Source organism: Rissa tridactyla, chromosome 3, assembly GCF_028500815.1.
Source record: "Rissa tridactyla isolate bRisTri1 chromosome 3, bRisTri1.patW.cur.20221130, whole genome shotgun sequence".
Lineage (NCBI taxonomy): Eukaryota > Metazoa > Chordata > Aves > Charadriiformes > Laridae > Rissa > Rissa tridactyla.
The window spans coordinates 73,255,381-73,268,903 of NC_071468.1; the positions used below are offsets into that span (position 1 = coordinate 73,255,381).

At 39.0% G+C, this 13,523-nt stretch overlaps 1 protein-coding gene across 8 annotated transcripts in view; it reads right to left on the minus strand.

Annotated features, from left to right (window-relative positions):
- Positions 1 to 13,523, minus strand: part of DSE (dermatan sulfate epimerase) — a 44,803-nt gene that overhangs the window by 12,319 nt on the left and 18,961 nt on the right. For 7 of the 8 annotated variants that reach the window (XM_054195558.1, XM_054195557.1, XM_054195556.1 and 4 more), the window contains 3 exons: positions 5,910 to 6,163; positions 1,969 to 2,208; positions 461 to 668 (listed from right to left, as the gene is read on the minus strand). In XM_054195558.1, coding sequence (XP_054051533.1) covers positions 461 to 668; positions 1,969 to 2,208; positions 5,910 to 6,163 — 702 coding nt within the window. Of the gene's footprint in view, positions 1 to 460; positions 669 to 1,968; positions 2,209 to 5,909; positions 6,164 to 13,523 lie in introns of those variants that run through there. The other variant, XM_054195564.1, reaches the window with a different exon arrangement.

Consider the following 13,523-nt stretch of genomic DNA (forward strand, 5'->3'; position numbering starts at 1 on the left):
AGTGTGCAAAGACAATGAAGAGTAGCCTTACTGCTTACATTACCTTTTAAAAAAAAGCTCATGTTATTACTTATAGCTTTTAAAAGAAAACTATGCTTTAAATATTCACCTAATCAATTATTAAAGAACACAATAGGATTAAACCCCATTAGAATAGACCAAATAAACTGAAGAATACATGCAGGCAAATTTTCGGTCCTTTTGGAACTGCTTGCATTCTATAAAAGCAACAGACAACCAAAACACAAAAGCAGATGCAGGATAAGACCAAGGTGTTCCCTGTAGCAACACACACTGTGCATCTGTGCCAAGCGAAGAAGTTCTTCCGAGCCTAAAAACTCTCTGGGTCGCACATGGCCAGCTTGCTTGATCTCTGCTTCTACAGTACAAATCTAAAGAATTATCCCTAATAGCAAACAGCTGTCAGGTTCCTTTTGAGCCCACTCATTCCCTTTCATACCAGAGAAATTCAGTGTGGAGAGTGCACCACCTCTGCCCTTTGGATGGTGTCCCCGGGCCCTCCACCACTCGGTTCCTTCTGATCTGCTCTGCCAACCAGTTCCCGCTGCCGTTGCGCATGACAAATTTGTCGAGAAACACCAGCTGGCTCTCCGGCCCGTAGAACCAGTTATAGTTGGAATCCGCAATGGCCACAGTTCTCTGAAACCCTTGGGAAATAGTTAAAAGGAATGTAAGAAAGAACAAATAAACGTACAAAGATGCGTTTGTAGAGCATGACGGTGAAGCCAAGCAGTACAAACAGACACAAACAGAAACAGCCTTTTCAGATGTTTATAGACCTACTTGTAAATGAGCCATAAACAGGTTACACAGGAGCCGTTTCCTTCTGCTGTAGCTAACTTGAATACTCACCTTTCTTCTTCGGCTATGGGCTACACACTCAGTCAAAGTACTAGAAAAAATGTGAGAAGCAATGTCCCATCCACTTCCTCTCCTCACTCAAATCTGGCAAATGTAACTTTCTCTTTACAGCTTTCACTTTTCCTATGTCAATCCAAACTTTCTAAAACAAGAAAACAGAGGTTCCCACAAGAAAAAAAAAAAAAAAATCAGCTTCACCCTGAAACAGTTCAGTTTGCTCTTAGGAATCTCTCCCTAGTAGATGCCTGAGTTCTCACATGGAGTCAGGGCAACTCTTCACATGCCTGTGCAGGCACGACAAAGCTGTGTTCAGCCCCTCTTAAATATATGGCTAGATCTGGGGTTCTTATAGCTAATAAAGTTATCACTGTCTTTTCAACGAGGAATTTGAACCATGTAAGTTCCTAATAAATTGTCCTGCAAATAAGCAACAGAAAATCATCACTGAAAACTTGCAAGGCTGCCCGAAACTAAATCTCTTCTGAAAGCTTGAAGGGGTCAACAGTATTTAATGTTTGTGTATCCCTGCACAGAGAAACCTATCATTTGAGTCAATTACATTTTCCATATGAAAAATATTTTAATAAAAATGGTATAAAAATCTATTTCAATGTTTTATGGAACACTGGTGATTATGTAAAACTTTCCTATGCTTTGTTGATACTTTTACCCTGGCTTCGTCATTTTCTATTCCTTTCATCTAGTGTGATGATATTTGGCAAAGGAAAAAAACAATAAGAAACTCGAAGAACATTATTTTTCAAATGGAAAACCCCAGAAACAGGTCTGTTTCAAACTCTGAAAACCAGAAATCAGATTCTGAATCATTGGTTTTTTTCCCAAATGATGTTCCTATTTTTCAGCTGGTTTTAAAAGACAGAGTTTAATACACAATGATCTTTAATAAGCAGTGACAAACAAGGATGTCACTGTTTCGATGAATGATGAAGCTAAAATCCAAGGCAAGTGTTATCTTAAAAAAAAATCCAAGTACAACGTTATTTAAAAATGGCCTACTTCAAATATGACATTTCCTGCTGCTTCAAGAATTAGGAAGATTCATCTTCATTCACCCAAATGACCTACCTGGCAGGACAGTCCTGTACATAAACGCAAAGTGCTGCTTGAGCCAGGGGTGGCTGAAGTGATTGATATCAAAGTGCCTTTGAACAAGAAACATGTACTGAAACAGCGACCTGGTCGTGTAGCTGCCGTAAGCCACCCCTTCATAGAGGGAGCCATCTGTGACTTCCTGCAGCAGGACTACTGACTTCTCCATGATTGCCAACACTTGCTTCGTCCACAAGTAAGCTTCCTGAAGGTAGCCTGAAAGAAAAAGGTGTTGGCGAACCTAATTACAACATCATCGATCACAGATTGTGTCACCTGTACTCGCACAGCGGGATCCTTTACAGCAAGGAATCTGCAATCCAGAGCTCTAAAATATGACCTAGCACTGCAGCGTCCCTGTAGCTCGAAGGTGAGAACTAAAACACTATATTTAAACATAAGAAAGCAAGGTCACATGAGCAGGGAAAATCTATCAAACACCTTTTGCTAATAATGTGGGATTATGCTTTCCATCTTAAAGGGAAAATTTCCTTAATGCCTTCAGGACATGCAAAAAGGGAAGACCGTGCCAAGACTATCGTATTTCAAATTAAAGCCGTATGAAAACAAACTTACGGTCCCCACTAGAGGGTTCCAATAATACAAATATTCTAATCAGTCATTTTTCACTGGCGTGATCACCAGCGTGGTAAGGAGTTTAAAACTACAAAGAAGTTCACATTTGAGCTGTGGTTTACTGGTATTCTACTAATACATGCTCTATTTTAAGGCATGCTTCCTTCTACTTACATTTTCATTTTATTTTATAACCTAAAGGGTTATCCAAACAGAATTTATTTTGGAAGAGTATTACCTGGTTAATTCCAAATGCAGATTCCTCATTTCCAGAATAAAATTAATCTTCTAGCTAGGTTACGTTTCAGCCTCCACACGTACAAGCCCTAAACAGTTATATTCCTTCTAAAGAAAAGACTTTCAGAGATCTTACTATTTTGGTCTGCTCTACACAAATCAAGAGCTGGGAAAAGGCTGTGAGAAGACCTTCTCGGGGCCTGTCTGCCTCCACGAAGGAACAAGCACAAGCGGGAGAGCCTCGGCACTCCATTTCTGCATTGCAGAAGGCAGCACGGGGCTGCCAGCAGAGGAAAGGCTACGCGCCTTCTCTTGTTTTCTTTTGGATTCACTGGCAAGAGAGAGGTAGGACTAGACAGAGACCAACTGCCTTGCGCTTCTATACAACATCTCAGTGCCTGCCCAACTCCAAGTGCCTGGACTCAGATTTAACCAGGCTTATTTCCACCATATAGCAGAGCCCAGATGGGGGTCCATTAGGTGGTGAAGCGGTGCCTGCCGAACGAAGCGCACGTGCCAGGCTAAGCAAGTGGGAGCAACATTCAAGCCCGCTACTAAGACTGTTTCACGTCATCGCCACGATTATTGTATTTATGCTCAGCGGAGTGATGAGCACTTCAGGCTTCCTACTAGTCAAGGCTGCCAAATCCTGCTCGGTTAACAGGGAGAAGAAAACAATTGCAATGGCTAAAAAGCTCAACAGACAGCCTGAATCTAACACGGTATTTTTATCCGCTGGCTGAAGAGATAAATACGATAGGGAAGGCCTGAGCAACAGGGGCAGGTGGTGCTACTTACTTCTGCTTACTTTACTCCCAGCTATCTTGACACTACTTCATTACTCTGATGCAGTTGGCAGCACAGCCGTCTGTCCGAATAAAATCCCAAATGCTTCCGCCCTTGTTTTCCTTTGTGAACATTAACAGCCACAACAGCTAGCTTTTGACTGCTGCACTAGCAAGAATGCTATTTTCCATGGTTTGGCACAGTGTATTTACCACTGTAATGCATATACGTTCTGTTTACTAAGTTTATATCTATGCTATAACCCTATACTGGTAGTATATTAAAACAATAATAATACATCAGAATAAATGTAAGACTCAACATTCCGTCAGGCCACACAACAAAACAGAACAAATCTCACCTCAAATTAGCAGTATCTATATCAAATTAGGCCTTACTCAACTGTGTGCCCAGAATTCATTTCAATTAGTTTCATTTTTGAGTGCTATGAAAAGGTTTAAATGTTTTTAAGCTGGCTATTTAGTCTCTGTATGCTTCAATATCTGAATAGTGTTTAAAATTATTAGTTGAAATTTAAACCTTTTGGAAGGAAGGCCTACACTGGGATACAGTATTTGCAATTTCTATGCATCAGATACAGGAGGAATACTATGTTTACTCTTTTTCTCCCTCCCTTGTTTTTTTCTCCATCATAAGAAGTCTTTCATCTTGGTCGAATTGTTAAGAAACCTTTTTAATTAAAATTTTAGACCAACAGAAAAACTTTGTTTTTAAAAAATTGACATTTAAGTGAAGTTGCTCTATATTGAAAACAGAATTTTCATTAAGAAATACAGATTATGGATGTTTTGACCTATTTTCATTTGAAATATCAGCACAAATTTTCAAATTGCTCAAGCATTGCTGAATTTGCTTCTTTTTTCTTAAAAAAAAACCCTAACCACCAACCTTTGGTAAAAGAAATATTGCCCATCTTTATTTGTGATGTTACCACTGTTTGTCACAAAGCATACTTATGGTCTATATTCTAATGAAAAACAGAGTTATCTCACAAACTGTCAGCTTTCGGCAACAACAGAGGCTTGGTGAAGCATGGAATTACGGGTAATTTAGCAAAACTCACTGAATAAACATGATCTGAGTCCTCAATTTGTGGAAAGCAAGACAGAAGGAAAGGGGAAAACTTCCACACATACTCTTGCTTCTTTTCTGAAGACGCACATCAATGAATGGACTTCTTTTGACAAACACTTAAAAAAAGAAAACCCCTCCAAACACAGTAGGTAACACAGTTTTTTGTCACACTTCTTTGGGCATCTGAAAGCTCCGACGGTGTGCAGATGTGCCTTTGCTTGGCCATCAGCATCCAGAAACTAGATTTGCTTTGACTTGCAGCAAGTAAGTAGTTCCATTGGGCACCGTGTTTTCAAAATACTTCCAGCATGTATTAAATAGTCACTTGATAAAATACTGACACATTCTTATAAAAGCAGGAGCTGGCTCCATGACTTCCACCTCTCAAAGTACGACTGGGGTTTAAAGTCAGGATTTCTGATCTGCTCTCTCCCACTGACTCCGTAGCTTGCATTCTCATTTACACTCTGTATCACTTAGACGGGAGGAAAGGGATAGCCCCAGGCAGAGCAGCCAAAAGCATCTCGTGAGGTTATTCACCTGGGAACCGGGAAGGACAGGTTTAAGTCCCCGAAGCAAAGAAGGGGATGACACCTGGCACAGACACCTCTTGGATGAAGGTTGTGGGGTGCAAGGGCATAGTTCAGAGGAACAAAGGTAAAGCCCTGCTCATCTCCATAGAAAAGGATGCTGGAAAGAAAGGTCCTGAGCTGTGGCCTTGGGTAGATGAAGTTACACCTTTCCAGTGCTCTCAGGGAGACAGGACAGAAGCCTTGGATGAAATTCCAGGATATCGTGTTGTCTAGTCCCAGCTCAGATCACCTGGGTGTTTCTGACTGCTGACCTTCTCAATGCTTTGTGTCAGGAGACCAAGCGCGTCGCTCTTTACTGATAATCTACCCTGAAAGACCCTGTCTGTAAATCTGGACTGGACAGACTATACACAAGGGGAGTTTTAATTCTTACAAACGGTGAGGTAAGAATTTCAGAATCACTTAGATGAATTTATATACACAGGTATACATGCACATATGTTACGCCTTTTACATCTGCCCACAGACTTTTTTTCTGTTCACTACATTAAATTTTTCTAAGCAGCAAAAGAGCAAACCCAATACTGCTGTACTCCCAGAAGCATTTCTATCAGTTCCTGAACTTTGCTGCATAAATGGCTGATTGAGTTGATACACTTCAGAAAAACATTCCTATGGTTTAGCACGTACCTTGATTCATCAGAACCAGGCTTCCAGCCAGCAGAGCCACACAGTTGGTAGGTTGGTGGTTGTGGAGGTACTGGAAGCCCCATCCACGTCTGTATGATGTTTCGTACATATATCCCGAGGCATTGGCAATTACCTCAAGAAATCTCTCCTGTTGAGTCTTGCTAAGATAGCTGTACAAGAAGTCATACGCAGTGGCAAAACCAACTAAGGAGTGAGCGAGAGGGACCTCATCCCATGGGGCATCCTTCACCAGCCTGTCAATAAAGAAAGATGCCAAGTAATTGAGTTTCACCTACTTATTTTTCTCCATTAGCGTACTGTGGGGTGTATAGGACTTAATGTCTCTGAAGTTAGACAATTCATGTTGAATTTTACAACAGTAGTAAGCTACTTACCAAGTCTCTGAGATCATTTTTTTCTTTCCTAAGTATGGACAACATTAACCTTCAAAGCTCGGTAATTTTATTAGAAATATTAATCTGTTAAATATTAAAACAGTGCCTGCAATATTCTGGGTTTTGCTAGAAGAAACAGAGATGCAGTATATTGCTTGTACAGAAATGGAATCTATTTATCTGAAGAAAGATTCACATCATTTTTGTGAGAAAGTATAATCACACAGTTTATATTCCTCCAAAAATCTGTAGCAATCTTTTTCTTTTCCAAAGGAGCCAAATGTTGATAAATTCCTGAATGGTGGCTATGGAACCGAAGTTGTTTTTAAAGAAAGTATAATAAAATAACTCACTATGCTTTTTCTTCATTTCACAAATGCATACAAAGATAGAAGTAGAGACGATGAAATTTACTTTCATGACTACAGTTCAAATTAACATACTTAATGGCAAAAAAACCACCAGTGTTTAGCATAACATAGAGGTAAAATAATGCCACTACTCAAAATTATTTTCTAGGAACTACCTGCTTGTATGCAATGATTACACTGAACTTAGCAAAACAGTAAATTCGTATCAAGAAAATTTATAATTGAGGTGGAGGTAGTGTAGAACAAATATTTCTCTTAAATCAAGCATACATTGTGTAGCAAAGACTTTAGTTTTGCAGCACTGACAGTACTTTCAGCCCATGGTTCTACAGAAAAGAAAATGTGAAGGAATACACAGTGAGAAAAAATCTTTGATAAACTGAAAAATCATCAGTTGCTTTCATGGTTGTTCTCTTCTTTTACTTTCTTTGCAGTATATTTTTTATTACAGAAAGGACTTTTAAATTGCTGAGATGAGAGCGTGTCCTACTGCAATCAGTGGATATTGTGTTGTGCTCCTGAAGACGTGCACCTTCCAGCTTCAACTACTGTATGACTCTATAAATATGATTTCATCTTAATTTGTGTAAACAGTAGTGTGAAGAAACAGATGAGAAAAAATATCAAAAGAGCAAGATTTTCTAAAAAATCCTCATTCTCCTATAGGAGCATTTATTTGCATTCAAAATGCATGAATGAACCACGTAGAAATTATGACCATCAGCCTACGGCACTGCAACTGTGGTAAAACACAACATGTACAGGTGAGAAAAATTACCTTTAATTTTTATTTCAGTGTATCTAACATCATTGGAAGGACTCAAATGAACTTGGCACGTTCATTCCTGTATGTAAGGAAAGCCTCTGCAGGCTTTTTGAGTAGTGGAATTTCCAAAAGTTTTAAGCGTTCACCTTCTCTCAGCTTCAATCCCATCTTTTGCTGAGTGAAGCTATACATTCATTTTTCTTTTTTTTTTTAAATGGAATCTTTATCTCACTGATTTTAAATTAAATACATGAATGCATTCAGCATTAAGCAGCAGAATCTGACCTTTTTTCTGAACCAGGGTTTTTATTGGATGAGATTATTTTGTTTGCACAATTTTGCTTCTTAACAGACAGGCATTGACAGAAAATGGTTGTGAACAATATTAAGACAAACAGCTATAAGTGTGGTAACAAATAACTGTCAAAGCATCAGGAGAAAAAGTTCTAGAAATTTACTACTCATCTTCTCTACATCCACGTGCTACTCTCTGTGGTCAATGTTAGGAACATTTCTCTGTCGTTTTTTTCCTGGTTCAAACTCTAAACTTATCAGTGAAGGTTTACAGCCAGGTATAGTAAAAATTTTTACTTACATTTTCACTTTGTTGTTGTGCAAAAAATTATAGACCTGTAAGCCAAAACCATTTACATGCCTTTCCTAGACATTCATTCTTTCCGTATTTCCAGATAAACTGGAAGAAAACGTAGCTGAACTGTGCAAGCAACTCTTCTGACTCTCCAGATGTATTTATACTGTGTCACTGAGGCACAAAAATTGAAAATCTGAGTTAACTGGTTATTTTTCAATCTCAGTTAATTCTCTGCATCTCTATTTCGCTTTTTCATCTTTCCTCATCATTGAAAAACCTCTTAAAGTGTTGTTAGTCCTATGTGTAAAAGTAAAGTTGCATTCTACGCCAGTTATATGCAACGGCCTGGCACTGTGATTGCTGTCAGAAATCCTTTGACACGCAAACATACCATTGACCAGCTATATCATGAATCCTAATTTCCAAAGTATTTTCAGTTTTGCTTTATACTAAACCTTTGCACGTTCAGAAATCCAAGTTCAAATGGTTACAGGAAATACCATTTTAAAGGCCTCTGCCTGAAACAATTACAAAGTTATTGAGGCTAAGCTATACATTAGGGGGGAAGACAAGAACAATGAAAGAATTAATTTAAAACATTTAATTCAAAGTTCAGGATAACACCGTAAGTTCAGTTATACACCATATGGTGTATAATAATTTCTATGGTGTATAACACCATAGAAAGTGCTAATTAGAATGTGCTTAAAGCTATTTAATGATCTTTACCTGACTTCATCTTAAATGGGATTTGTCAGTGGAACTGATTTATTGTAACTTCCATTGTTAAGATGTATGCTAAATTTATGTTTAGTTCCAAATGCAATACTGCATCAAATTCCATAGTATAAGAGCACATATTAGTGTCTGTGGCACTACTTGTGATAACATAGAAAGCACTCTTGCACATGGGAAGTGCTAAATCCACCAATTATGACCGTAGGTTGTTGATTTCTTCATCAAAAAAAACCCCAAACCAAACAACCTTCAGTGTAAAAAACTGTATGTTAAGCATCCTAAGCCTACATATTGTCAGAGTTACCCACCTCAGGTTAGACAAAGTAGTTTTGTCATAACTTCCCTCCAATTGCAATTCTGTATAGTAAGTCTTGTATAGAATTTAACAAAGGAGATGCACACAAGTAACAGAGAAAATTAAAGATGACGATTTAAAGACCCTCATTTCTAAGCATACAAAACCAGAGTCAACATCTGTTCTTAAAATGAAGCTCTCTTGAAGTAGTAACTCTGTAACTGATATAAATCAGTGCACCTCCATTAACTGAATTTCAATGGAACGAAGCAATGTACACCACACAATGTGGAACGTGATTCACAACAAGAATGGTCAAGTAGCAAGCATTAAATACTTTTTGTATCTAAATTACGCTCTCATTTTTCAAGGAGATCTCCAGTGTCAGATTTGGTAAACAGCCTGGCTGATAAACCGTGGGAAAGCGTGGTACCATAGGCCTGCACTGAAAAAAAGAGTTTTCAGGATTGTCTATTAACTCCTCTGCTTTGAAATATTAAAGAAAAGTTGTGTGCATTTATACTAATAAAGATAGGTAAAAACATGCAGATGCTTTGCACGGGGAAACGGCTATTTTCTAAGCCTCTCGGGAGTAAGACCGAACATCAGATAGTACGAACCTCAGCTTAGCAATTAACTGTGTCTGAAGACAGCAAGTAACCTTTACCTCAATGCTGCATTAGCCTCTTCAGCCTTTTAAAGGTATCAGATGTAATAAAAAAATGAATCCAACGTAAATTAAAACATCTATAATGGATTCGTTCGTATAGAGCATCTAGTTAGTTACAAATATAAGCATATTTAGCAAAGGCAACTGTTCCAAAAATTCTAAAACATATTTTTAAAATAACAGCTAAACCATAAATGCATCCTTACAGACAGTATAAAAAAAAATCATTATTTTTTTTACACTTACATGCCTTTACCTGTATTTGAAAGTGGTGCCTATCTGGAAACTTGAGGAGATTAATAAAAGAGCAAAAAGCGCTGAACGATTTGCTGTCTAATGATCAAACTCCAGGAACATCCAAAGCCATATGCATCGTTCTGCACAAAGAATGGTTGGCATTATGGATAAGTAGTATGGTTTTCCTACATGTGTTGAGAATTTTAGCATGGGGCAACGAGGTTATCTGTTTTAGATTTGCCACCCTCTACAATGAACAATCAATCTGAAGGCGGGGGGGGGGGGTTAGACCCAATTCTTCAGCCATCAATTTAGGATGTCAAGAACCATAACGCAAGCATTGCATTGTCCAAGACTGAGAGTGTACATACCACCTTCACTAAATACGATGCCGTGCTCTAAATAAGTACACCAAATGTATAAAATTTTGGATGGGAAGTAAAAATCAATATCAACAACAAGAAAAATTGTAGTAAGATTACCACAACCTCTCCGTGTCTTGACAACATTCTTAATGCTACTAATGTCTCTTCTCTCAGTACAAATGGTTTTCTCTATCTTTCCCTCATTTCTCTCTACTAATAACTATTTCCTTACTGAAACCAGAGTATTAGCATTTCTCTAAGAAATATAAGCCAAGAGGGAAAAAAAACCACTGTCTGCCCAGTTCAAGGCAGGATTTAAATCAAACTCCCCTAATTGAGTCCCCTGATCATGGCCTGTGGGATATTTAGAATCTCCTTTCCTTCTCTTTGTATCCAGTTCTTAAAAACAAATAGAAGTAAATAGGAAAACAACACTATCTTGAGAAATAGAGTACCCTTCCAGGCAGTGTAAGATCTGATTTCCAGCCTCTATGTCAATAGGTAATATGGCATCACTGCATGCAAAATGAAGCATTAAGCATGTCCTTACACTTACATTACACAAGTAATCCACATCCTGAAGTTTAATGCTCCAAACTTTCCCATGACAAATAACTTACTGCAGAACAGCTCTCGGAGGCTGAGGGCACATTAAGCTAATGGCTGAAGGAAGCGTGCCAGTACTCCCTCCTCAGCGCTGAACCTCCACGCAAAGGAAATGAGTCAGGGCTCTCTTCTAAAGGCTTACAGGTGAAAATTAGTTCAAGGGCAACCCTCTAGTGCATTTTGATGCAATCGAACTTAGACATGGGAGGTAGCTAACAGCATGGTTGAGTTTAATGCACATTAAATGTCATGCGTGGATGCAAATGTGGCATGTAATGGCGCCAGCTGACCACTTTGTCCTGAAATCGGCTGCGTAATTGTACAGTCTTCCCAGTGCCAACGGCAATGCCCTGGCACTCCACAGACCCTTGCTATTGTTCTGACCCACTGCTGGGGGAAGGAGATACAGCTTTAAACCTCCCGTCAGGCAAAGGAGAGAAATACTGTTCTGTGGCCAGAGGGAGTACACATACCAAGAGGGAGTACACCTACCAAGGGGAATGAGACCACCAACATTTATTTTATAAACTAGACTAACTTTTTCTTACAAAGCCTCCAAAACAAAATATTTTCTTGTGCTCAAATGGAATATTTTCTTCTTGAATGGAACAAGATCTTCCAATTTTTGTTTTGGAAAGACAAAAGAAAAATCCTTGAAAAAAAATCTGTTTCATCCAAAACAACCTCTCAGCTTTCACCCCGTCCACATTTTTCTGGTTGGCTGCCAAAACAAAACCCCCATTATCTGCACAACCTAAGTGCTCCATCATTTGCAACAGCAAAAATGTTAAGAATAAAAAAAAGTCCTTGAAACACTGATGATTTATATTTCTGGGGTCTAAGGTAAAACATGACAAGTTTGCTCCTATCTCTTTACCAGTCGTGCTTCAGCAGCAGCCTGACATGCTCGTGTTCATTGCAGCCCAGTTCACAGGAAGACAGGCAAAGGAGTGGTTAAACGTAAAGGGCTACATTCGTATGAATATGGAAAAAAAAAAAAAAAGCAACACAGACAGCATTTTTCACAAGTTTTAAGACCTTACTATGAAAGTAGGGTTGTACTGCTTAGGTGTTGAGGAGGCAACAAAAACTTTACTCCTTTGGAAACCTTCATCTACTTTCTATCCTCTTTCTTTCTGTTTCCCCATAGGTCTATAATCACAGAATCATAGAATGTGTTGGGTTGGAAGGAACCTTTAAAGGTCATCTAGTCCAAGCCCCCTGCAGTAAGCAGGGACATCTTTAACTAGATCAGGTTGCTCAGAGCCTCATCAAGCCTGACCTTGAATGTCTCCAGGGATGGGGCCTCCACCACCTCTCTGGGCAGCCTGTTCCAGTGCCTCACCACCCTCATTGTAAAGAACTTCTTCCTAACGTCTAACCTAAACCTACCCTGCTCTAGTTTAAAACCATTGCCCCTCGCCCTATTGCTACATGCCCTTGCAAACAGCCCCTCCCCAGCTTTCCTGTAGGCCCCCTTCAGGTACTGGAAGGCCACTATAAGGTCTCCCTGGAGCCTTCTCTTCTCCAGGCTGAACAACCCCAACTCTCTCAGCCTGTCTTCATAGGAGAGGTGCTCCAGCCCTCGGATCATCTTTGTGGCCCTCCGCTGGACCCGCTCCAACAGGAATGATCATTCTGCCGCTTCTAAAGCTTCTTTCAGAACCTCTTCTCTCGTTTTTGGCTTTGATCACAAGAGAGTGCTTTTCACGCTGGGCTTGCTCTTAGTATCAATCATGATCCCTCTGTGTTGACACATTAATAAACAAGAACTGAGTCTGTTTTAGTAGTTCTGAGTGCCATATTAAGCAGACACAGAAATTTAGTTATGTTATTATTTCAACAGATTACCTCTAGCTCTTGTTGTAGCAAATTTTTATACCAGGCACGCCACAAAGTGAGCTCCCTGTAGCTACCACAGAACTTCAGCACCAATTTATCTCCCAGAGATCCTATCAATTAAAAAAGAAGGTATAAAAGAAACTCTTCAAAATCCAGCTAGCCATTTAATTTCACAGTCGTACACAATTTCTATTTTTAAATGCTACATATGAAAAAGATAAAAACAGCATGAGGGTTTGGTATTTCACTTACTAACATAATATATATTCCAGATACCAAATTCATCCTCCTACCCTTCCTTTGCTTTTTCTTCCTCCCTGTAGGAGACTATCTCAGCATCCCCCAAGCTTCTTTTATACTAACTTCTATGCCGCAGTCTTATAAGACCCTCCTAAGTTTTCTTTGAATGTGACTGCTGGTTGATTATTGGGAGTCAAACAGATGTTCTAAATTTGTGGTGCTAGCACAGGGACTCGCTTTATTTTAACTCGGCACATGTGAATTTATTTTAGTTATACATTTATCTACACATTTAATTATTTATATTTAAGTATTTTTACTTTGTAATCCATATTGTTCAACACAAAGCACCATCTGGATACTAACAGCAATGGTCCTTTACCATGCTCCAATACTTTTAATAAACAGGGACTAACAGAAGGCTATGGGATTGCTGGTTAATAAGAAATAGCAGAAAGCTCACAGATTTGTCATGCCGAAGCCTGCCATTAGCTTCT